The sequence below is a fragment of the Oncorhynchus nerka genome, linkage group LG11 (assembly GCF_034236695.1).
Source record: "Oncorhynchus nerka isolate Pitt River linkage group LG11, Oner_Uvic_2.0, whole genome shotgun sequence".
NCBI lineage: Eukaryota > Metazoa > Chordata > Actinopteri > Salmoniformes > Salmonidae > Oncorhynchus > Oncorhynchus nerka.
Window position 1 is genome coordinate 61,360,703 of NC_088406.1, and position 25,767 is coordinate 61,386,469.

Here is a 25,767-nt window from a genome sequence, read left to right on the forward strand (position 1 = left end):
TGGAGGCTGTGTATAGTGGGTGGGGTGATATCCTGCCGGGTTGACCCTGTCCGGGGGTATCTATGCTGCAATAGTCTGTGCCGGGGGGCTAGGGTCCGTCTGTTATATCTGGTGTAATTCTCCTCTCATCTGGTGTCATGTGTGAATTTAAGTATGCACCCTCCAATTCGCGCTCTCCCTCTCCTCCCGGAGGACCTGTGCTCTAGGACCATGCCTCAGGAATGCCTGGCCTGATTACTCCTGGCTGTCCCCAGTCCACCTGGTTGTACTGCTGCTCCAGTGACAACTGTTCTGCCTGCAGCTATGGAACCCTGACCTGTTCACTGGACATGCTGCTGTTTACAACTCTCCCTCTCTTGCTGTTTAGAACTCTGATTGCTCGGCTATAAAAAGCAAACTGATATTTACTCCCGGGGTAATAACCAGTTGCGCCCTCTACAACCACTGATTACTAGTTGACCCTGCTGGTCATCTATGAACATCTTGAAAAACAATCTGGCCTTAACCTGTCTGGGAACGGGGTTCTGCTAGCCAACAGCCAATGAAATTGCAGGGCGCCAAATACAAATCAACAGAGTTCTCAAACATACAACTATTAGGCACCCCTTTAAAGATAAAATTCTCGTTAATCCAGCCAGTGTCAAATTTCAAAAATGCTTTACAGGGAAAGCTCCACAAACGATTGTTAGGTCCCCACCAAGTCACAGAAAAACCCAGCCAGTTTTCCAGCCAAAGAGAGGAGTCACAAAAAGCACAAATAGATTAAATGAATCACTAACCTTTGATGATCTTCATCAGATGACACTCATAGGACTTCGTTACACAATACATGTATGTTTTGTTCGATAAAGTGCATATTTATATCCAAAACTCATTTTACATTGGCGTGTTATGTTCAGTAGTTCCAAAACATGCGGTGATTTTGCAGAGAGCCACATCAATTTACAGAAATACTCATTATAAATGTTGATGAAAATACAAGTGTTATGCATGGAACTTTAGATAAACGTCTCTAATGCAACCGCTGTGTCAGATTTCAAAAAAACTTTACGGAAAAAGCATACCATGCAATAATCTGAGTACGGAGGGAGCTCAGAGCCCAAACCAGCCAAAATAAATATCCGCCATGTTGCGCAGTCAACATTAGTCAGAAATAGCATTATAAATATTCATTTACCTTTGATGATCTTCATCAGAATGCACTCCCAGGAAGCCCAGTTCCACAATAAAATGTTTGATTTGTTCGATAAAGTTCAGAATTTATGTCCATATACCTCCTTCTGTTAGGGAGTTTGGTAAACAAATCTTAACGCACATGCAACTTCCAGCAGAAAGGTCGGACAGAAATTCCAAAAAGTTATATTACTGGTCGTAGAAACATATCAAACGATGTATTGAAATCAATCTGCAGGATGTTTATATCATAAAAGTTCAATTATGTTCCAACCAGAGAATTCCATTGTCTGTAGAAAAGCAATGGAACGGGAGCTACCTCATGTGAATGCACGCGACTGAGCTCGTGGCTGCTGGCAGACCTGACTCATTCCCCTCTCATTCAGCCCCCCTTCATAGTAGAAGCATCAAACAACATTCTAAAGACGGTTGACATCTAGTGGAGGCCTTAGGAAGTGCAACAACCAATATCCCACTATCTTCAATAGGGGGCTGAGTTAATCTACAAACCTCAGATTTTCCACTTCCTGTTTGGATTTTTTTCTCAGGTTTTTGCCTGCCATATGAGTTCTGTTATACTTACAGACATCATTCAAACAGTTTTAGAAACTTCAGTGTTTTCTATCCAATACTACTAATAATATGCATATATTAGCATCTGGGACTGAGGCAGTTTACTCTGGGCATGCTTTTCATCCAAAAGTGAAAATGCTGCCCCCTATCCCAATTAAGTTAATGGCAGTGTCCCACCCAGGTACCTCAGAGCCAGGTACCTCTAGGTTCCCGCTTTTCTCAGGTTTTTCATAGCCCCCATGCCTATACATCTGCATTGCTTGCCATTTGATGTTTTAGGCTGGGTTTCTGTATTTGCACTTTGATAAATCTATTTATAAACCAATTTTTACATCAGCAGATGCAGATGCAAAATGCAATCAAGGATTTTAGTTTTAAAATAAGTGACTAATTAGCGTAAACAATAAATAAACCGCTCCATGTCGGCAATTGCATTCACAAATGCATGAGACTTTAGTCTTTGCTGTAATTAAGGGCCACACCAAGATTTCCCCCATTTCAACTTTCACGTCATCTGCATCCATTTTGCTCTCACATATGTATTCAGGTGTTCAGAGTTTATAACAAATGTATTAATGTAATATGCTATAGGTCAGGCCCGATGTGATTTATACACCTGTCATGTAAAGAGAGCAAGGGTTGAGGGAATAAGGAATGTTTTCTTGAACAAATCATTTTGGTAACAGAACCGTTCAGTCAAATGGCTATAATTATTTTGCCGGTTCAGTACCACCGAAAGCGTGGTCGCTGCAGCAGGGAAAGAGAGACACAATGGGTCAGTCAGTTTAAAGAAAAATGTATTGCACAGAAAGTCTGAGCCCGGCCAGGCACAATCAAATCAATTGCGGTCGGACTCCCTCTAGTCATGTGTCATTTCATCAAACGGTGCACTTAAAGCATCAGACAAGCTCAGTGCGTATAGTTGATTTGATTAAAACACAGGATGTGTCTATATGAAAAAAATATGTTGTAACCAATCGATTGGTCGAAAGAACAGACGAGACTCAGTCGACCAAGTACATTTTTTTGTCTTTGTTGTCTGGGATAGCCTTATTGGTTCTGTTGGTACGGCCCCAGCTGTAAACAATCTCTTATGGAATGCACTTGCAGGAGAGAACACCTATCCCCCCCAAACACACACCCTCTCCAAACATCCCTCAGCTGGAGCAGGCACACTGCCGACTACCCCCCTCCATAATGAAATAGGGGCAGGGTTACAGCGGTTGCTGCCGCTGGGGGTTTAACTGGTGTTCAATCTCGTGACCAAGGCTTCACCCCTGAGCAGTAAGCATGGTACTGCCATACAATACCAATCCGGTCCTCTGGCAGACGGTGTTTAAGTGGTGAGAATAAGGGCATAAAGGCACGGCCAGGGGGATAAAAGCCCAGATTAAGAGAAGCCAGACAGACAGACTTGTGTCCCAAATGGCACCCTGACCCAATTCCCTTTAAAGTGCACTACTTCTGGGCTCTGGTTAAAAGCAGTACACTAAAGGATATAGGGTGCCATTTGGGACACAAAGGATGCTCACGAAGACTCCTAGTCACTCACAGCACTGACTTATCAGTCCTATTCGGTTTGTGTATTCAATGGTACGGTATTCAATAAACTCTGGCTTAAATGTTTGTGCAGTAGTCACAGGCAGCTTTGTTTACAAATATACTCTACACACACCCAGGGGAATAAGGGCACTTGTCTAACTCTACACACACATCCCTGTATCATCCGGTTCTTGGAGCGTGTTGTCAAATCACACCCTGAAACGGTTATTTCCAGGTCATGAAAGAAAGCTCCAGGGAACCTCACCACAGTACCAAATCCGTGTGAAAACGCCGCAGGGGGATACTGCTATTCAAATCTCTTAATATCCATACTCTTGACTTCAATGTAGTCTGTGGCAGAGCGATTTGATCAAACCCAGACGAAAGAGGCAAAATCTGTTCCCCTAATAACCCTATCCCCCATGTTGTGCACTACTTTTGGCCAGGACCCGTAGGGCTCTGGTCAGTAATGCAGTATACAGGCGATAAGGTGCCATTTGGCACGCACGCTAGTAGCTCCTGTTCTGGCAGGCTGTGTGCCCTCTGTAGCCCAGTGAAGACCCACTCGATCAGGGCCTGAGGCCCAACAAGGACAGGCAGGAAATTTAAACCTGGTCTGGAGTCTGCAGCCTACAGAGACTAACGTATAATGAGTTACACAATACTCTTGCTCTGCATACTCACTCCTGACACATCACATGCGTGTGTGTAGCCGTGCACGTTCACACACACTGGTGCCAAATTATCCATTTAGTTCAGGGAGCAAAGGCCCCTTTGACCACTCTAGACTATACAAATGCATGCACACACCCCTCATGACTTGAAAACCTGCACTCAGGTGTGTGTGTCCCTGTGCATCGGTTTAACCTGTGAGTGTGAGCATTGGCCTCTTTGTTCCAGGCTTTGCAGTCAGATCCAAGCTCTGAGGGACAGCGTTGTGCTGACATCAGCCTAGCAGGGCTTCCCGTGGCTCTTTTCCCAGCATGCAGTTCTCTCTCCGCCTTGTTGTGTTTACGTTACATAACAGACGAGTGCAGATCCAGAACACCAGACAGGCAGTATGTGTCCAAATGGCACCCTATTCCATGTTTAGTGCACTACATTTGGGGACTATATAGTAAATAGGGTGCCATTTGGGACACACCCTGACAGAGCCCGTCTCTCTGCACCGAGAGTATCAGTTCAGGTGGAGAGAACAAAAAGGTAATCTCGACTGTGTGTAAATACAGTTGACCCACAATGAAAGGCTGCAGAGAAATATAACAAAGCTCTCCATTGATTGGTTTTGCATGTTTCTAGCTCTGATAGCTGAATATATTGCACTTCAAATAATAAACAGAACCCAGGTGTTGCCATTTACCCATATTCGATTCTCATTAGGTTTCTCCTATCACTTCCAACAAGGCATCACATTTCATGCATGCAGAGACAACATCCGGAATGGGAGGTTGCTTGTCTAACTGGAATGTTTTGTTATGAGTCACAAGATACAACACTGGCATGTGATGATTGGCAGGCAGGGAGCCAGGTCTACTTGGCAGCGAGGGCCTCTTACCTCTTTGACGAGGTGTTTGACAGGTCTGAGGCCACCACCCACGCCCCACACGTTGTCTAGCCGCACCATCTCCCTCTTCATGGAGAGGAGCACCGCCGCGCGGTCCAACGCAGCTCTGTGGGGAGGGGAATAACCACAGCAGTCATCCTCGTGACCATAACCACGGAGACGCAATGAGAAGGGGAACGTGTCAAGTCACGGCTAGATATTGAACATGGTCACATGAATTCAGAACAAAATGATTTTCTGAATAAAATTGGCCAGGGAATGTGTATTACAAAACAGTGTCAGGTAACAGCAGGTTAACTACAACATGGACATTCCCAACTCATCAGAATAAATAACAGTATAATTTGCATTCTCAGGTTGGAGTAGTGCAGCTAACAGAAAATGGGAGATTAAACATTAGGTAAAACCAAAAATGGTAATCCTAGGCATGACATGTGGCTACAATCAGTTCTGGAGAGGGATCATTCAGTTGCTTGGAGAATGACTACGCTTTCATGGTGAGAAGACGGAAACATTTACCCTGGCCCCTTATCAGGCGGTTCTTAAGCGATTATCTGACGACATCAGCGACAGAGGTAAGTAACCACCACTTTGATGTGGAGTGGGCTATTCCCCCCCCATGTTCCTTGTTGGCCACAGATCTAAGGTCAATTTCTTTGGGATAGGGGGCAGCATTTTCACTTTTGGATGAATAGCGTGCCCAGAGTGAACTGCCTCCTACTCAGTCCCAGATGCTAATATATGCATATTATTATTAGTATTGGATAGAAAACACTGATGTTTCTAAAACTGTTTGAATGATGTCTGAGTATAACAGAACTCATATGGCAGGCAAAAACCTGAGAAAAAATCCAAATAGGAATTGGGAAATCTGAGATTGGTAGTTTTTGAACTCACCCCTATCGAATACACAGTGGGGTATGGGTTATTTTGCACTTCCTAAGGCTTCCACTAGATGCCAACCGTCTTTAGAACTTTGTTTCAGTCTTCTCATGTGAAGGGGGGCCGGATGGGAGCTGTTTGACTAAGGGGTCTGCCTGCAGCCTCGTTCTCAGTCACGCGCTTTCACACGAGGTAGCTCTCGTTCCATTGCTTTTCTACAGACAATGGAATTCTCTGGTTGGAACATAATTGAACTTTTATGATAAAAACATCCTAAAGATTGATTCTATACTTAGTTTGACATGTTTCTTCGCCCTGTAATATAACTTTTTGAACTTTTCGTCCAACTGGACCAGATCGCGCTTTTGGATTTGTTTACCAAGCGCCCTAACAAAAGAAGCTAGTGGACATAAATGGACATTATCGAACAAAACAAGCATTTATTGTGGAACTGAGATTCCTGGGAGTGCATTCTGATGAAGATCAAAGGTAAGTGAATATTTATAATGCTATTTATGAATAATGTTGAATACCCAACATGGTGGATATTTCTCTGGCTGGATTGGGCTCCGAGCGCTTTTCTCAGATTAAAAAATCTGACACAGCGGTTGCATTAAGGTAGACGTCTATCTAAAGTTGAATGCATAACACTTGAATTTATCAACATTTATAATGAGAATTGACCTCTAACCCCTGCTCACCTAGCGTGGTCGCAGTCCACCTTGCCTTTGTAGCGGTCCAGGAATGCCATAGGTAGAGCGTGGTCTGCGATGGCTCGGGCAATAAACTGTCCCAGCATCTGTAGTTGGAGAGAGTTAAAGGTTAAACCTACGGTATATGATCGGTTATTCTAAGTAAATAAAAAATGGGATTGGGTTTAAAGCAGCATGACAAATTATAATTTGTCTTAAAGAAAATGTACAAAGACTGCATAACAAATGGCACCCTATTTATTCCTTATTGTAGTGCACTACTTCAGACCAGAGACCCTTGGTCCCTGGTAAAAAGTAGTGTACTAAATAGGGAATAAAGTGCCATTTGTGACGAAGACAATGTATTTTCCCCCAACCCAGTACCTGTGGAGCCTCTGGCGTGTCCAGCATAAGGTCAGGCAGCTCTTTGAGGATTTTGTCGAAGGCGCGGGCCATGTCGGACTCCGAGAGCACCTTGCCGACCAGGTCACGGAGCAGCCTGGAGGTGAGCTCCCGGTGGCTGGCCTTCCCCTCTAGAGACAGGGACACTGCCAGGCTGGAGAACTCGTACTTGTGGTGGCCCAGGTTCAGCTCCTTCAGCAGCATCTGGGAGTGGAAGAGGGGGTAGGGTACACACACAGAAAGAGAAACACGCACATAAAGACAGTTAACGTGAAGTAAAATGATATGTTGGAACTCTGCGTGGACAAAACAGTAAACGAAAATGGATGCACCATCACCTAAAAGCCTCCTCAAATAACCAACCTCTTCCTCTCTTTAGTACAACATCAAACACTTACTTGGACCTCTTTTGTGTCCCCGTGCTCAAAGTACTCCCGTACGATGGGGTTGACGGTCTTCTCCAGTTCCCTCTCGTCCACCTCTGGAACAACTGTTGCGTACACAGTGTCTCCCTTCAAAATGAAACAGACATTATAGGTCAGGAATAGCCATCTAATAACATGGCCGGCCCGCTCATTAGGCAGGATTAGCCTGTAATTCTGAAATGCTACTGATGCATTTGTTAAGTCCAATGCAGTTGTTGTTATTTCAATATCAAACCATTTCTGGGTAACAATGAAGTACCTTACTGTGATTGTTTTCAATTAATGGTCAAAAATAAATAAAATGGCTTCTTAGCAAAGAGCAATTTTTCAAGCAAGAATTCTGCTAGGTCTGTCCAAGTGGTGAGGCGAAAACTAATTTACTACATAGTGACGTCACCATGGAAGGCCAAAACTCAAAATCTATGTAAAACACAGGAAGAAAATTCACTGACTGCACTGGGCCTTTTAAGGTATATTGCAGGGGTCAATAACTGCCATCAAATTTAGGCAGATGAGTGCCTTTGGCTGATTCAAGAGAAAGCAAACTTCCTCAGTGAGCAGGGCTTCAGGAAACTAGAGCGGAGTGTGAGACCTCTATTGTTTTGACCTGCGTTGAAAAGAGGGGAAAATATCACTAGAGGGAGGGAGGGTTTCAGCCATTACCCAACACACTGACTCACTTTCCTGTTTTCCCCTCCCGGTTTCAGAAGTATACTTGACCTTTAGGAATAACCACAAATGTTCAGACTGCACCAATGACCTGTTCTGGTATTGTTGGAATACTTAACAAATATTATGCAACTCCCTTAAAGTAACCATTGATCTAACTTGATTGAATTTGATCACACCATTTAACTTCCACAGACCCAGCCGTGATTGATGAGCGATTACTTCCAGGAAGGGAGGAGGACCCATGGGTCAAACAGGATCCATGTGACCCTAACCACTCCCTTACGACACATACCACCTAGCTAGTGGGGATCCCAGACACACTACTACTGGGATATACTGGAGAGCAGACCTGTGTGTCTCAAGAGAATGTTGCGTCCAAATGGCATCCTATTCCCTATATAGTGCACTACTTTTGACCAGGGGCAGGCCCATAGGGCTATATGCTTTTAGAGGTCAGTAGAGCTGCGCTCCAGTGTCACCAACTCTGTCCTAGTTATCTGCTGCCACAGGACAACTGCTCCAGTACTGTTTCTGAAACAGCGGCACTCAAGGCCAAACTGCAATTTGTACCGTTCTTTTTCTAGGTTCTCTTAAACATTAGCCTTGGAGGCACTTTCCCACTACACAGGATAGCAAACAAAGCCTGTGATATCCACTTTTAACTGATGTGTTTAAAGTAAAAAATATAAACAAATTATAAGCAACAACCCTCAGACCGAAAGAACCTGGCCCATAGTAGACCCCTCATCTAAGCAACTGTTGTCGTAACAACGTGGGACACTGGTGTACAGGAGAAGAGGGGTGCGTGCAGAGGCTCTATTGTATAGGTTGGGGTTGGAGAGCGCTCATGTTGTTCACACACGTACACCTCACCTGTGCAACCTCGTCGTAGTTGGGGTCCTTGACATCTGGTTCCTCTACCTCGTACACCATCCCGGCTGCTCCCCACACACCTTTACCCCCTGCGCCACCTGTAGTGTAAGGACCACATCAACATCAGTGCTAGTCAGTTAGCACTATAGACACGTTTAGAATATGGGTTATGTGAACCCAGGGAGATTACTGCTCTATGATCAGTTTACCAGACTTCAATCCTAAACATAAACTGTTATGGCCCCAGACCAAAACTAGCACGAGACCACCAGGGCTTAGAGTAAATTACTTCCATCTCAACCATTATTAGCATAGTTAGCATTATTAGCCTAGCACAGACCTTTCAAAGGCAGGCCCCATTTAGTCTTCCATCTCAAAGGTTATTAGCATTATTAGCACATACCTTTCTTGGGCAGGCCACGGCCCTTGCCTGTCCTGGACTTGCGGTCGTTGGGGACGGGCACCTTGCCCTTGGAGCTGTAGGAGTCGCCATCGGCCAGCTCACCCGACAGCGACTCAGAGAGCGACTCGCTGCGGGATGACGATTTGCGCACACGCCGCTTGGCCTTGGCCTTGAGCCGTGCCTCGTGGAGCGCCTTCTCCTGTGGCGTCCAGTTGCCGTTCACCTCCGCCTCGAGCGCAGCCTCGTCCTCATCGCCATAGGGATGGTCCACATCGTCGAAGGATAACACCCCTGCAATTGGATACAAGGACAGGCAGTGAGTTTAAAAGGTGCAGTATGGAGTTTAATCAATTACATGTAAATATTAATAACATTGAATTGGCAGGACTGAACCCTGGTTGGCTTAAATACATGTCTGCATATTATATATATTTTTTATTAAACCATTTTTGTGCAGTTCTTCCAGTGGCCACAGGTGAACAAAGACAAGAATACACCTTTGACAACAGGAGGTATACATTTGTTTGTGTAGCCTACATTCAGTGTTGCAAATTATGGAGATGGATATTCAGAAGATTTAGAGGTCTGTGGAAACATGACAACTATTTGGATGTCAACTGCCAACACTTCTACCACAAATTACACAAGCAGAATCCCCAAGTATGAGAAACGTGTCCAGTCAGTCATGAGAACTAAAAGATTACAGAGAGAGAGCCAGTCAGTCAAGGAGAATATTCACAACTCGATGTTCAAAAGAGACTTATTTCCCTTACAGATAACGAATTCTCTCATACCTGCAACGTTATTTTGGCACCGTGGACAATGTCTAGTGTAAATTGAGACGGGTGGCTTTTTAATGGACAGGACACATGTTAACCTTTGAGAATAGCTTAAAGCTGCAATAACTTTTTGGGCAACTTGACCAAATTCACATAGAAATGTGAGTTTTAGTTTCCATGGGGGCTGCTAGCTAAATATGCTAACAAGCGCAAATGAAAAAAAACAAACTACAAAGACAAGCAATCTAACTTATAAAAGGTATACATATATAGGTAGGAGGCTGTCATTTTTAGTACGTTTGGAAACTTACAAGCGAATGTGAATGAGAGACATTGAACAAAGTTGACGCATGCTTGTCTGAAGGAAGAACAGTACTGGCTCTGGAGCAGCATGTGTACACGCTGTGTCTGTGTGAACTCTGGAGTCGCTAAGGCAACAGGCCTACCTGCTCTGCTCTGAGAAGAGCGGTGGCAGAGAACTGAGAGGAGAGAAAAAAACGCAAGGAAATGAAGCTAGCAGCATCTATACAGATTTCTCAAACACGGCAGAAAGCTAACACTGATGCCCAGTCTTCCTTATTAATTCAGCCACAGATAACAAACCAAAAAAAACATGTTGCTACACTCCTGAGGTGCCGCCCTTGACCGGGAGCCCCGGGTTAGGGGAGAGCTTGGCCAGGGGATTTCCTTGACTCATCGCATTCTAGCAACTCCTTGTGGCAGGACAGGCGCCTGCACGCTGACTGAGCTCGTCCGTTGAATGGTGTGGCTGGCTTCCGGGTTAAGCGAGCAGTGTTAAGAAGCAGCGGTGCTTGGCGGGTCATGTTTCGGAGGCCGCATAACTCCGCCTCTAGCGAAGAGACAAGATCAACTATCAATTTGGACATCACGAAATTGGGGAGAAGAGGGGGATAATGTCATTTCTGCTCGGTCTCAAGACTAATTTTGTGCTTCAGTTGCACTTCTCCACTGAGAAAAGAGCTCCGACTGTGTAGCTACTTTTCTCCTCTAATTTTCGGTGTAGCCTACTTTTCTCAGGTAAAATGCAAGATACATTTAAGCTAAACATTGGGAAATATAGCTGGCTACATTCTTTCTAGGATAAACATTAGAAAAGAAAACCTTAATTATATGAGCTTGCTATGAAAAATTGTGGCTGCCAGCCAAATAGCATTGCACTTCTGTTATCCGATGAAAATGAAGCCATTTTCTGCCGAAAGTGTTGCACCAATGCATTTTTCTGTGAAGGAAAAAAGTTGCACTCCCCTGATCACTGTATTGAAGAAAAAAAATTAAACTTGTGTTGGTCCCATGTTTCATGAAATAAAAGATCACAGAAATGTTGCATATGCATGAAAATCATTTTCTGCACACATTTGTTGACATCCCTGTAAGTGAGCATTTCTCCTCTGCCAAGATAATCCATCCACCTGATAGGTGTGGCATCAAGAAGCTGCTGAAACTGCATGATCATTACACAGGTGCACCTTGTACTGGGACAAAAGGCCACTAAAATGTGCAGTTATCACAAACAATGCCACAGATGTTGACTGCAGGAATGTCTACCAGAGCTGTTGCCAGATAATGTAATGTTCATTTCTCTACCATAAACTGCCTCCAATGGCCATACAACCACAGACCATATGTATGGCTTCGAGTGGGCGAGCAGTTTGCTGATGTCAACATTGTGAACAGAGTGCCCCATGATGGCTGTGAGGTTATGGTATTGGCAGACAAGCTATGGACAACGAACACAATAGCATTTTATCAATTTGAATGCACAAAAATACTGACGAGATCCTGAGGCCCATTTTGATAGATAGGTCCGTATTAATTTATTTCAATTGACTGATTTCTTAATATGAACTAACTCAGAAATTGACATTTTATCTTATCCAGAGTGACTTACACAACCAATTTTGGTAAAGTGGCTTTCTCAAGGGCACAGAGTTTTCACCTAGTCGGCTCTGCGATTTGAAGCAGTGACCTTCCGGTTACTGGCCCACCTGTCAATACACAGTTGGACTCACCTACTCCCGCTTTCTCCCATCGTGTTATTGGCAAACAAACACATGACTGGCTCAACAGTAAGCTTCATAATGTAAAATAATGTGAGAGGTGAAATAAAGAATGTGATCTTATCTCCTAGTTGACTGCATGTGTTTAACGTAGCTACAAATATGATAATTTACAGAAAAACTTTGAACAAATAGTTTAAACTGTATTGAAAAACCATCCTGTGGTTATTTCCAAATACCCCAGTATACCGTAGCGGAGCAATTTCTGCATATTGCACCTTTTAAACCAACAACCACAAAGTGCTTCACATCGGACACGGTTCTGCCATGTCAAAAATGTGCCCGTGTCTATTTTTGTGTGCTTGTGGCTTTAAAAAAAATATATATTTAAAAAAAAAAGGGTCCATCTGAAGTCAATCAATTTTGTGACTTTAATTTAATTACAAGTAACCATTGAATCTTGAAGAATATAACCTATAAATGCCTCATGATCTTAGTTGAACTGTCCTATCCCATCAGAATCCAAAACATGCGCTTGTTTTTCTCCAATGTTCGTAAACAAACACTGTATAGCCTCAAAACATGATAAAAACTAGTCCTTGCATTGATAGCTCGGCCTATACATTTGAGAGTGGTTCCATTTCTCCAGCCCATCCCCCAGCTTTAGTCCAACAGTGGCAGGGAGATCTTTGTTGTTTAAACTGCTGCTTTCAGAAAATTATGCAATGTTATCAACTGCACGATCGAATGGGGCCCTACAGAGTTTAAGAGCTTTACTAACCAAACTGCTTAGACCCATGAAGCCAGAATCATAAAAAGGTGTCTTAATGGTAAACAGTCCAGCTTTAGACTAGGCCGTTACCTTCCTCTGTCAAGTGTCGAGCCTCCTCCCTATTTTACGATAAAGCCTTATATTATCAGGTCAACTCAAGAATTGTGTGAACGGAGGTCAGTTCTGATCAATATTGGTCTGTTAAGCATAACCCATCAGTCCTATCTGCTTTTAAAGGGTTTGCATTCTAGTGATAAACGACTAGCCAATGGTTTGGTCAACGATAGCGCTTCAATCTCTCCAGCTCCAACATCAACAACACGTCTGCTCAAACAGCAGAGCATGCTCAGGCCCCGTGGGACGTTACCAGCTGGTGGCTGCTCACACTACATAGCTTAATAAGGTGATTTACAGAGGCTAGTCCACACGTACACAACATATGCAAACCAAAACGCACCTAATAGTCTACACATAAGTCTCGAAACACCTTTGAGCTACAATAACAGACCAGGAGAACCAGATAATTACATGCATTATGCCAATCACAGTAAGACACACTGCCAGGACTACGCCAGCATAGTTGGCCAACTTCCAAATATTAAACAGTTATGCGGCGACCTTTTTAGCAGGCACTTGGTAGCCTGTGCACACAGAAGACTCAAAGGCCTCTGACCTTACAACACCAGGGAAACCCACTAATCCCAGTTTATTATGGACACGGACCATACAACACAAGCCACACACTCTCCTGCACTCACCAGCCATTCAGCCCACAGGTGCAGTAGCTAGTTAAGACTGTTAGAGGATTAACAAAAAATATAATTCCCTCATGTGTATGGAGCCAGGGAAAAGGACAAGTCCCAGTGTACTGTAAGCATCCTGTGGGAACAATAACAAATGAAGTGGAGCCCTAGTAGTGGTGGGGGCAAACAAAGGGCATATGGGGGGGATGCTGACGTGGGGGCTTTTTCAATCCTCCTTGTCGCTAATCCTCTGCATGGGTCTGACTACATATGGCAGTGTTGGGCCCAGCCAGTCAAATGACCCCTCAAGAGGAGCAGGAATCTCTAAGGGTGTAACGAATACCCCAGAGCCCTCCTACAAAGCCCACTGGAGAGCCCTAAGAGGAGGTATGGCCCTATAGATTACAGGGACAAGGAGGGTGGCCCAACCACAGAGCAAATCCAGCACTGTCTGGAGACTGGAGTGGAGCTAGCACTAGCCAAACTACTTTTACTGGCCATGAGTGCTGTGTGTGCCTAAATCCAAAATGGCACCCTGGTCCCTAGATATTGCACTACTTCTGAGTCCAATGGGCCCAGTTTAAAAGTAGTGCACTTTGGGACAAAGCCTGTGTGCCTGCTCTCCTAGAAGGGCTGTATGAGCCAGGACCCCACAGGTACGTCAATCATTCAAATGAGCTAGCAGTCAGTACATGGAACAAGTGAAGAGAATTCCTACAGGGTGTAAAAGCTGTAACAGATTGCTGTACAGTATGCACATACACAAGAAGAGTCCTCGCTCTCTGATTCTAAACACAAGCGTGGGCCGGCCTACCATTGGTCAGAACCACTCCCTGGGCCTGTAAACAACTGACCAAGTCTCTCGTCCTCCTCCAACTCCCTTCAAATAGGCACATGCCAGAGCAGTAAATTAGGGAAATACCAATGTCAACCAGCCAAAAACAGGCCTGGCCAATTGGAAACAGGAAGAAAAGGAAGAGAGCAGAGAGGAAAATAGGGTTCTGCCAAGTCAAGCATTGCAAACCCGAAAAACAAAATGTGCTACCTAACAAGCAAAGGTAACTTTATACCTCTCTAATTAGCTAGTACTGGCCACATGCCTTTTGACATTTATAATGCAGTGATCTGTGGTCTGAGGCTATGTGGGTTGTCACTGACTGTATGGGCAACTGAACGTGCTAGAAACTAGTTTTTCTACTTCAGTATAGTTTGTTTTACATTTTTTTTTAACAAGTGTCTATCATAGGCAGCTTAGCTATATGTAGAAGTGCTTTCTGTAGCCATAAGTGTCCAGATATGTCCTTTGAAATAAATGTTTGAATCCGTCGACTGTATTGCAATTTGTGGATTCAAAAACTATTTTAAAAAATGTGGGTGGCAAGTTTCTGCATGGCGATGACTGACGCCATGGTCCATTCAGACAGGTCCATTCTGCACTCTGTATTTAATGCAGACTTCCCCACCAGCACTCAGACAATAATATTACTAGCTCATAGGCTACCCCCCCAGTCTGAAACTCATTTTCTCTCAATCACTCCTCGTAACAGTATTACAGTAACCTTAGTAAATTAACCAGAATAAAAATAAAACACTAAACAGCAGGGCAGACAGCAGATCCTCCTAAAAGCTTTGGGCTTGATCCAAGTCAGCGGGGAACTTTGCTGTCAAAAACAACCCCTTGCATTCCTGTGTTAGTAGCCAGTAGGCTACATGGGTAATCGTGAGATTAACTCCCACTAGAACTGTAAACAGTATTCAGTTGGCCTGTGTGTGTGAACTTTTGAATGAAATTGGGATCTCTAACTGAAATTGTCATCGTCCCCTCCCCACAAAATGTTAAATCACATTGCAGCTGGCTCGCCTGCCCTCTCTCTACACTAATGTTGCGCGCGTGTGTTCAGTCTGTAGCGTATAGAATATCCTAGCCTACTCATTGGTGATAGGCCCTGCTTTACTGACGTTGCAAGCCAGGAAATACAACTTTTGATTGCTGATAGGCCTAGTACACGGTCCTGATTCAGTCTGTCTGGTGGCCGACCTGCCGTAGCCTAGGTGGTTAGAGCGTTGGGCCAGTAACTGAAAGGTTGCTGGATCAAATCCCCGAGCTGACATGGTAAAAAAAGTAATTCTGCCCCTTTACAAGGCAGTTAACCCACTGTTCCCCGGTAGGCAGTCATTGTAAATAAGAATGTTCTTAACTGACTTGCCTAGTTAAAGATTAAAAATATAAACTCAGCAAAAAAAAGTACTCACTGTCAACTGTGTTTATTTTCAGCAAACATAACATATGTTCATACAAATATTTACAAACTGAACGAGCCGCTCGAATAGGGCTTCAGAATCTTTTCCGCTATGAATCGACTCATCTTTCTACTAAATGTCTTGGTAAGTCACAGTATTTAACTAACTTTAAAGTACTTTTTTTTAGGAAAGAGTGGTCTGCAAGCAGGCAGCTCAAGATTATTTGATTGACAGGTCTGGTCGCCTAGTGGACGGCATTCCTTTCAGAAGCAGCATTCCTTTACAGACAAGTAAAATACCCGTTCAGTGGCGCTTCGAAACTATCTCCAGAGAAGGTTTTGTGTCGTCGTTAAAAATCCAGTGTACACTTGTAGTAGCCGAGTTGCATTCAAGGGTATATGAATGACTGCGGTAGATATAACTTCATTGCCCGGCCTTAGCGGTCCTACATGCGTAACAGGACCATTATTCTGCATTGTGAATTTACATTGGATTTTTATTTTTTTATTATTCAAATTTGAACAGAAAACATGTAAAAAATGTGCAGTTTAAAGGTTAAGCAAAATTGTTCATTTGTCACATCCCTAGTGTGTGTACACTGTTTACACTTAGCACTGGCTTGGATGTGGTGAGAGGCTGGGGCCTTGGGGGTCAGTGGAGCTGGGAGAATTGACCCAGATCCACAGTTGTAATGGCTGCTGTGTGTGAGGTGATAGTGGCAGTTCAGTAAGGTCACTTACAGCCAAAAAGATTGGAGTCAGCGTGGTAATGGGCTTAAAGTAGGTTTGAAAAATTCCGTAAGCTTTTTCAAGATTCCGTAAACTGGTTGGAAGATTAACAGAATCAAGAAGGAATAGGCAAGAAATCCAGGAATCCTCCAACCTGAGGATTTTGGTTAAGTTACCAAAGTCTTGCAACCCTAAAGACAAGGCAAGGGAGGGGGCCTTCACATGATGAAATGCAGTCCAAAACTGCCGTCCGACATGGCCGTGTTCAGTGTGGAGAATTTGCTTTCAAACCGGGTGAAAGGGGGAGATGCTACTACCTGGACCCACAGCACAAATTAATTTCTGTTGCTAAATGTATTTATTCGATGTGCCCTGCTGAACACGAACAAGCACTCTGGGGCCTGATCCGAGACAGACTTATCTGTTGTGTTTTTACAAATTGGGTTAAGGAGGGAGAGGGAGGTGTGTGGTTGGTTGATGGTTCTGTCCTGGGGGGGGGGGGGGGGGTCCAACTGTCAGTAAGGGGTGGACAAACAGAGGTTTGTCCAGACAGACAAGTTGACTGGGCTTAAATAGGAAGATATTGGACGATTTCCAATTAGATCTATTATTGAATTAGTCTTTTTTTAAAGTTTTGTTTTGGCCTCCTTTAATTGACACATTGAGAGTAGATAATCGTTGGCACTAAAAGAGCCAATGAGGCTCAGTGTCTTTTGCTTAGACTTAAGCTGCATACCAAATAGCATAGGGTGATAGGGAATATGGTGCCATTTCGGACAGGCTATATCTTTTCCCAGCTGGGTTTGTCTTCGGTCCTCATTTGAAATTAAGCGTCCGTTTCAGTGTAGTGCACGCTCCAGTATGCTTTACTTTTCAGCCTGTCTATATACATGTTCGCTGACAGGTAGTACCCTACAATGCTGCTAAAATAACACTATTTCAGCAGCCTATCACATTAATACTCGATAGGCAGGTTGCTGCTCCATTCAAAAGCTGGGTTACGTTCCACACCTGCGTCAGATAATCATAAAATGAAGACATGACAAAGCAAGTATATTATCAGAATGTCAACAAACAAGTATACTACTAATAATTCAAATGCAATTTGTTCCAGTTGCTGCTAGGCTATATGTAAGCGGTGGTGTGGACGTTGCAGCATTTCAAGGGTGAAATCATTTCACTGACAGTTGTGTTGAACTCAATAGACCCACATAGGCCTGTTTGCGGAAGGGTTTTTACTCCAACGCACACAAAGGCGTCTTTGACAGGGAGTGTTACCGCCACAGCAGCTGAGCTGTTTAACCAAGCGCGACAGGCCTTCCTCGAGTAGACTTGGGCCAACAGAGCTCATATGGAAGAGCAACACTATAGAGGGTACCATTAAAGTGCACTTTCTTGTCTTACATATGTGGGGGGGGGTTCTTAAAATATTTTCAGTAGATCTGAGTGATTAACCCCAACAACAAAAAATCAGTTATTAAACAACTAATTGGACAAATTCGGTTCAATTACTTGAATTTCATGTAGTTTTTTTTTTTTTCATGAGCCCAGCACGCCGATTCCTGCAGGAGAGAAATCATGCCCAGGCCTATGTGGGACGCTGGGCTGAAGGGAGTTGTAGTTTTTCATTTAAAAAAAAATCAGCCTAGTTCAGTACAACAATGTGGTAATTAACTGCAATGACCATAATCCATTGCGCCCATTTTTCCAGGCTCGGACCGAGATGAATACACGTTTATGCCTGCTATGTTAAGACACACACAGACCGCACGAGAGAAGAACACAACCAAGAGAGGGATAAAGACAGTTCATAAAAGTATGCCCGATCTACTTTGAAGAACTAGTAAAATGATTGTCAGACAGCTCTGCAGCATGCCTAGCTATATAGGAGGACTAAAGACGGTACAGTATGGGGTGCACAGAGAATGTTGTCTGGCTGTTTGATTGCTACTGCCTGCACAGAGATGAGATGACTGGAGGAATTAAAAATAACACTAGTTAAATAAAAAGCATGTAATATACAAAATTGTATTATTTCATAGTCATTTCCATTTTTTAAATGTCATTATGAATGTAAAAAAATGACTTTCAACACTAATTGCTAAGCAACACTTTTTTTGTTGTTGGAGAAATTCCAATGCATGTACTTTACAAATGGCAATAACTTGAGTATTTTCACACGTGACACTAGAATGAAACCCTGGCTTTAATTATGCGTAACACTTGTTGGATTTAATGTTCATGAATAAAATATTTTCACTGAATTGTAATCATTATTTGAATCCTTATCAGAAATTCCAAGTAGGAATTGTAGGTTGGTTTTAGTAATACTTCAACAAATGACACAATTGCAACCCGATCTCCAAACCATAATCTATAAATAAAAAAAGGCACCCATTTCACATGAGTACATTAAAACCTGTTGTGACTAGGGGGCCGTATTTTCATTTTTGGAAAAATAACGTACCCAAAGTAAACGGGATATTTTGTCAGGACAACATGCTAGAATATGCATATAATTAACAGCTTAGGATAGAGAACACTCTAATAAAGTTTCCAAAACTGTAAAAATATTGTCTGTGAGTATAACAGAACTGATATTGCAGGCGAAAGCCTGAGAAAAATCCAATCCGGAAGTGACTCATGTTTTGAAAGCTCTGCGTTCCAATGCGTCCCTATTGAGCAGTGAATGGGCTATCAACCAGATTACTTTTTCTACGTATTCCCCAAGGTGTCTACAGCATTGTGACGTAGTTTTACGCATTTATGTTGAAGAATACCCGTAAGCGGCTACATTGTGTAAGTGGTCAGCTGATGGCTCTCAGAGTGATTCTCGCGTAAAATACAGAGGTAGCCATTTTTCCAATCGGTCCAACTGAAAAACCAATTGTCCCGGTGGATATATTATCGAATAGATATTTGAAAAACACCTTGAGGATTGATTATAAACAACGTTTGCCATGTTTCTGTCGATATTATGGAGCTAATTTTGAATATTTTTCGGCGTTTCCGTGACCTCAATTTCCGGTCGATTTCTCAGCCAAACGTGAAGAACAAACGGAGGTATTTCGCCTAGAAAAATAATATTTTAGGAAAAAAGGAACATTGGCTATCTAACTGGGAGTCTCGTGAGTGAAAACACCTGAAGCTCAAAGGTAAACGATTTAATTTGATTGCTTTTCTGATTTCTGTGACCAAGTTACCTGCTGCTAGCTGGACATAATGCTATGCTAGGCTATCGATAAACTTACACAAATGCTTGTCTTGCTTTGGCTGTAAAGCATATTTTGAAGATCTGAGATGACAGGGTGATTAACAAAGAGCTAAGATGTGTCTCAATATATTTCACTTGTGATTTTCATGAATAGGAATATTTTCTAGTAATATTTATGTCCGTTGCGTTATGCTAATTAGTGTCAGTCGATGATTACGCTCCCGGATCCAGGATGGGGAGTATCAATAGGTTAAGCACCTGCCTTACATCAATTATTTCTATTGGTCCATATAGCGAGCTATACATGCCCACGTCACTAATCTTGTAAGGCTTGATTGCTGCATTAGTAACCAAGTGGGAAGTGAGAATTTCCCACCAGAGTTAGATAGGACTCCAGATAGATAAAACCCAATTCGGAATGTACATTGCGCTTGAGGGCATCCACCATTTTAATTGGTGAACTGGGTGGGCCTTCCCATCGGTGAAGTAAGGATCACACGATTCCATCCAGGTCATCAGCCAATGAATTACACACGTGAGCAAACGTTCCATAAATATAGGTGGCATTAAATCACTAACCTTGTTTGAAGAGGTATTAAGGCAACATACTGACAGTACATACCCTTGCAGTTTTTTTGCCAACACATAGAAGTAGTAGAGAAAGAAAAGTACTACTTCAAAATGGAGATTGCCTCACTGGCGCTGCCCGTGCGCTCAGACGCCATAATGGGACATGTAAAGATGATATTCATCATTCTTTACCACATAAGACTGGGGGGAAAAAAACATTTAAATGGCCCTCCAACTGGTAATTCCTTGTGGGAAACGTATTTATCGTCGCTCAAGTCAGACTTCTCCCGCATGTCACCTACTAAGGAAATTACCTTGATAAATGCAACTACAAAATATTTTTAATGCAATCTATTCATACGGTTTTTGAGCACTATAATTTGTTTACAAGCCTGATAGCTGTACTTTTAGTTTATGGTTGACACAGCTTGTTGGCCATTAGCCAAATTGGGTGTTTCTCAATGAGTTCAAAGTGTGCAAATGCATCCAACTGGTATTTACGACTTGAAATGGTAAATTAACCCTCCCACTTGGAGCTGAAGGATGATCGACTAGTTTCCCCACTTGTATCTACCAGTTGGAGGGCCGTTCAAATAGATTTTTTCCCAGTTGTATGTGGCAAACAGAAATATCATCTTTGTATATGTCCCATTATGGTGTCTGTGAGCACACAGACGGCGTGATTGAGGCCATCTCCATTTTGAAGTAGTCAATTTTCTTCTACTATTACGAGTTGGCAAACAAACTGAAAGGGTACATACTGCCATCCAGAGTTGTTTGACCAGGTATAAAGTAGAGATCGACCAAATAGGATTTTTCAACGCCGATACAGATTATTGGCGGACCAAAAAAAAGCAGATACCGATTAAATCGGACAATTTTTATTTATTTATAATAATGACAATAACAATACTGAATGAACACTTATTAACTTAATATAATACATCAATAAAAATCTATTTAGCCTCATAAATAATTAAACATGTTCAATTTGGTTTAAATAATGCAAAAACAAAGTATTGGAGAAGTAAAAGTGCAATATGTGCCATGTAAAAAAGCTAACGTTTAAGTTCCTTGCTCAGAACATGAGAACATATGAAAGTTGGTGGTTCCTTTTTAACATGCAACTTCAATATTCCAAGGTAAGAAGTTTTAGGTTGTAGTTAATATAGAATTTATCTGACTATTCCTCTCTATACCATGTGTATTTCATTAACTTGTTATGGCTGCATCCCTTTGTTCTCAATTTCCACCCGAAGACATACCCTAATCTAACTGCCTGTAGAGGCATGCCCCAGAGGCAAGGATATGCATATTCTTGGTATCATTTGAATGGAAACATTCTGAAGTTTGTGGAAATGTTAATTGAATATAGGAGAATATAAGTGGAAGATAAGAGAAAGAGCATACGTTTTCTGTTTTTTATTGTTGTAGAATCATCTTTCACATGTACTAGAATAGCCACACAGATAGGATGCTGGAGATAATTTTGATGGATAACACAAGAGGGCAACTGTAGGTGTGCAAAGTTTGACTGATAACTTCAGGAATGGGTGAGCTACATGACATTTAGCATGAAGTCACCCAGGTGTCCCACACAAGTTGCCCAAATGTACCCAAGTGGCCGAATTGGTGAAATGACCTACAACTATATACAATAGTGCAAATAACTATATACAACATATCAAAAAGCAATTCTAACACACACAAAAAAATGTTTAAAAAAATATTCGAAAATAAATATATATTTTTTTAAACAGTACACCCTTTGGAAGTCCTCGTCACAATATTTTGCTGCCTGTGCCATGTCCCATAGCAGTCTCTTTCTGATGTAAAGCAGAGGCAAACTGAACAAGTGGTGCATTTCATGCGACACAGAACACAACGACGCCTCCATGCTGTGCCCTTTTGGCCCTGAGGCACAGTCATGCCTGCAGTAATGAACTGTGGCATATGAACACCACTGGGGGCAGAGGTAGAGCGGGCAGCTTTGCACCAGGGGCTCCCAGTCGGAGTCGCTATCACTGTGAAAGAAAACATTTAAAACATATTTGTATTGTATGAGCCTTTTATCATCACATAAAATAAACAGATATGTATTGTATAGAGCAGAGGGAACAGTCACTAAGGTGAAGTGCTGTTCCATTCAACTCCGGCCATTGTTGTAGGCCTGCCCTCTCCTGAACAACACCCAATGGCTATTTCATATGGAAATGGAGAGGAGTAGCAGGCGCAGTGGCCATGTGTGTTTGCTGTTCTACTCCATTTGAATAATAATATATATATACACACATACACACACAAACCACACATTTCATTGCAAAAAATATATATATATTTTTTCTATATAATATATATTTTTTATATTTCATAAAACGGTATTAGCACTTACCCGTCCAGAAGTACGTCCTGTCCTTGCAGAAACAGCTCCTCAGTTTGTTTCAATCATAACACTCCAAGATTCCTCAAACAAAAAATCTCTCACTTTCACTTTAGACTTTGACTTCGCTTTTCCTGATTTATTCGCCATGATATCTTCAATGAAATCGTTGAAACTACAACTTTCCGAAATACAGCTGCGCGTAAAAAGCCTTTACAGCAACTCCTCTGATCGTCAAGGCGAGAATGGAGTTCCCTGCGCGTGCGATTACAAACAAGGAATTGTGGTCCAACCCAAAACCATTACATACTCGCGTTTACCTCAGCTCATTGGCTATCTACCCAGCTAGATTTCAAGAAGATCAGTAGTCATTGGGCAGAAATATAGTCAATCAATTAAGCTTCGCTAAAATTATTGGTGCGTAAGGTAGTCATTGCTAGTTGTCTTCAAATCAGTTCACTTCAGTCAATACTCCCCGCAAAAAAAACAATGATGTTTGGCTGTGTTGCAAACATCCAGAGGAATGCACTGAAACTAACCATGACTAGATAAACAATTGTTTACGGTGTGTAATCACGTCGAATGCTCCGTAAAAAATTGATACAGATGGAATTCACGGCACGAACGGTTTACAAAATGTTTCGATTTAGTCTTTAAAAATTGATTTTAATCAAAGAAAACGACACTTCATTTTATCACTGGGACCCTCAGGAAGATGAATAAGAGCAAGATATCAGAATGTAAGTCATAATTTTACCTTCAGATGTGAATGTGTAAAAACTGTCATGGCGGAAAATGTTTCGGTTGTTGATTGCTCTTCTAAAACAAAAGCATGGTATTTGATCTCTGTAATAGCTATTTTAAATTGGAAAACGTAGTTTGATTACCAAGATTGTAATATTTTGAAGGGTGTACGACACTTGCATTTTCAAGAATGTTTAATGTTACGAAGTTGTATTTTTAGTTGTCACTCTGAAATTTCCCCTGATGTTGATCCCTGTACAGCCATAACAGGTTAATATTATCTTGGTTTCATTGTGTAGTTCTGATAGAAAGGATGAGTCGAGCTCATTTACAAATCCGTCCCATTCAACATAATGAATGATGTTCAATGTCATACACGTTGTATTTAACTAATATGCATAGAAGTTATTAGGATGTTTGCAAGTATTTTTCAAGTAGCCCAATAAAAATGATATTGCACGCAACGGATTGCGCTTCTAGTAAGGGGGCGTGGTGTTGTTTGACAACATGAACATGGAGTTCGTCGTTTGACCGCATGCTTATGCAAACAAATGGGTTTGTCAGGGTATTTAGCATTTAATCAAATTACCGAGATTGCTATATGGTTTTTAATGATTGGCCAAAAATGAAAGCACTGTTGCATCAATGTTTATGGATATTCCAGACAAGAGGTACAGGAAATGTGTTTTTCAAAGCAGTAACGTTAATCACAAAACAACCCTTAATACAAATAAATGTGTCGGCAAATGTCCGTAATTTAAACATTTGACAGGACAGTATATAAACTGCTAGTGATTGCGCAACAACGGTGTACTACAGCATGTTGATTGGCGAAAGGCTAACGTATCTGGCTAGCCAGTTAGGACACTGCAAAAAGTTTCGAATGGGTTAAATATTAGTGTGTGTTCATATATGCCCAGCAAGACAATGGGTCCATAAAAAAAACTATACATTACTCAAATTTGTCGTTCAGCAATTTGTGAGTTGGCCGTCGAACTAACTTGCTATCTAGCTTCATTGCTAACTGTCTCGCGCGAGTACAAGTGCTCGAGCACGGAGAGCACATGGTGGAGTGTGGCTGGAACTGCAACCCAACCCTTTGAGACAATAGCGAAGTGGGCAAACACGTTTTCCTCGTTCAAGCCAAACGACTTACTGCCTTGAAATAAGCATGCATTCGTGCATATGCTATTAAACTAACTCACCATCATGCTTTTGGACGGTGGTCCATGTCTCCCCTTCAGTCGCCATGGCGCTGTCTTGAAATGGTTGTTTACCGTTTAATAGCAATCCCCACCGTTTGATCTGTCACGAAAACAAATAGCAGAAACGTGCAAAACAGCGTGAACAAACAAAATGTGCATCTAAAGTATACATTGATGTTATGCACATGCATGGCGAAAATTGTGAGAACGTTCATCCTCACCCTCAGTTTGCTTGCTCGCGCTATATAACGTCAGCTATAATACCCCCCAATTTTGAAATGCAGTAGCAAAATTAATATAAAATAAATTCGACACTTTCTTTTTATGAAAGTAATATATAACTACTACTCCTTTCACAATAAATCTGACAAGAGCATGGGAAAACTGATGAGCAAAGATAACTAGTCCGTGCACCTTTCAGCAGCGACCTGAAAAATAAACAAAGTCTGTTTTTAACTTTGGAACGTCTGTCTTAATATCACGTGAAGAAAGCGCGAGCGGGGAGTGGTTAATACATGGGCAAGTCCTTATCTGTTCTGGCCAATCATTTGGGGTTAGTGTTATCCGAGATCCTTGGGACGTCCCTACCCTAAACCCTAAACGTATCCCCTACCGTTACCCTAATCAACGGTACCTAACCGTAACCATTTTTTATTTCAACTTCAATGGGGTCGTCCCATGGAACCGAGATTGCAAGGACCAATCATACAATATAGACAGGACAATGGAGGTCATAGATTTACAATCACAAGCAACAATCGATACATTTCATGAAGCTTGACCATACTCCTCATAGCATGTTTCAATGCTGTTGAAACATGCTATGAGTAGTATGTTTTTTTTACCTTATGGTGTTCTAGCAACATTACACCACAAAATAATTATCTGCTTGCATTTGTAAAAAAGGAATGAATCCTATGTATGAATGAACAAGGCAGCTTTAATTTGCATACAAATGTAATAACACAATCATATGCTCTGATGTACACACACAATTGCCTTTAGTACAACTGAGCAAGGCACATTAAATGCAAAGCTGCATTCTCATTTCTAACAAATAGCTCCAGTGGCAAATGTGAGTGATGTATGGCTTCCTCTTCCTTCAGTTGGATTGGGGTCAGAGTCAGACTCGTGTCTCTGACCTACTGATGACACCAGCTCCCCCTGAATAT

The 25,767-nt window shown here is 42.2% G+C and overlaps 1 protein-coding gene and 1 long non-coding RNA gene across 2 annotated transcripts in view; both read right to left on the reverse strand.

Moving 5' to 3' along the window:
• LOC115137270 (programmed cell death protein 4-like) overlaps window positions 1-25,050 on the reverse strand; it is a 30,559-nt gene extending 5,509 nt beyond the window's left edge. The window contains exons 1-8 of the mRNA XM_029673481.2: window positions 24,817-25,050; window positions 24,596-24,695; window positions 9,202-9,492; window positions 8,799-8,896; window positions 7,227-7,340; window positions 6,811-7,032; window positions 6,436-6,533; window positions 4,844-4,958 (exon numbers count right to left, since the gene is read on the reverse strand). Of these exons, the coding sequence (XP_029529341.1) occupies window positions 4,844-4,958; window positions 6,436-6,533; window positions 6,811-7,032; window positions 7,227-7,340; window positions 8,799-8,896; window positions 9,202-9,492; window positions 24,596-24,641 (984 nt within the window). The 5' untranslated portion in view covers window positions 24,642-24,695; window positions 24,817-25,050. The remainder of the gene's footprint in view (window positions 1-4,843; window positions 4,959-6,435; window positions 6,534-6,810; window positions 7,033-7,226; window positions 7,341-8,798; window positions 8,897-9,201; window positions 9,493-24,595; window positions 24,696-24,816) is intronic.
• Window positions 21,674-24,589, reverse strand: LOC135574010 (uncharacterized). Its single transcript, XR_010465124.1, has 2 exons — window positions 22,659-24,589; window positions 21,674-22,290 (listed from the first exon to the last, which is right to left on the reverse strand). It is a non-coding gene; the product is annotated as an uncharacterized LOC135574010 (long non-coding RNA).
• Window positions 25,051-25,767: the final 717 nt, after the last annotated feature.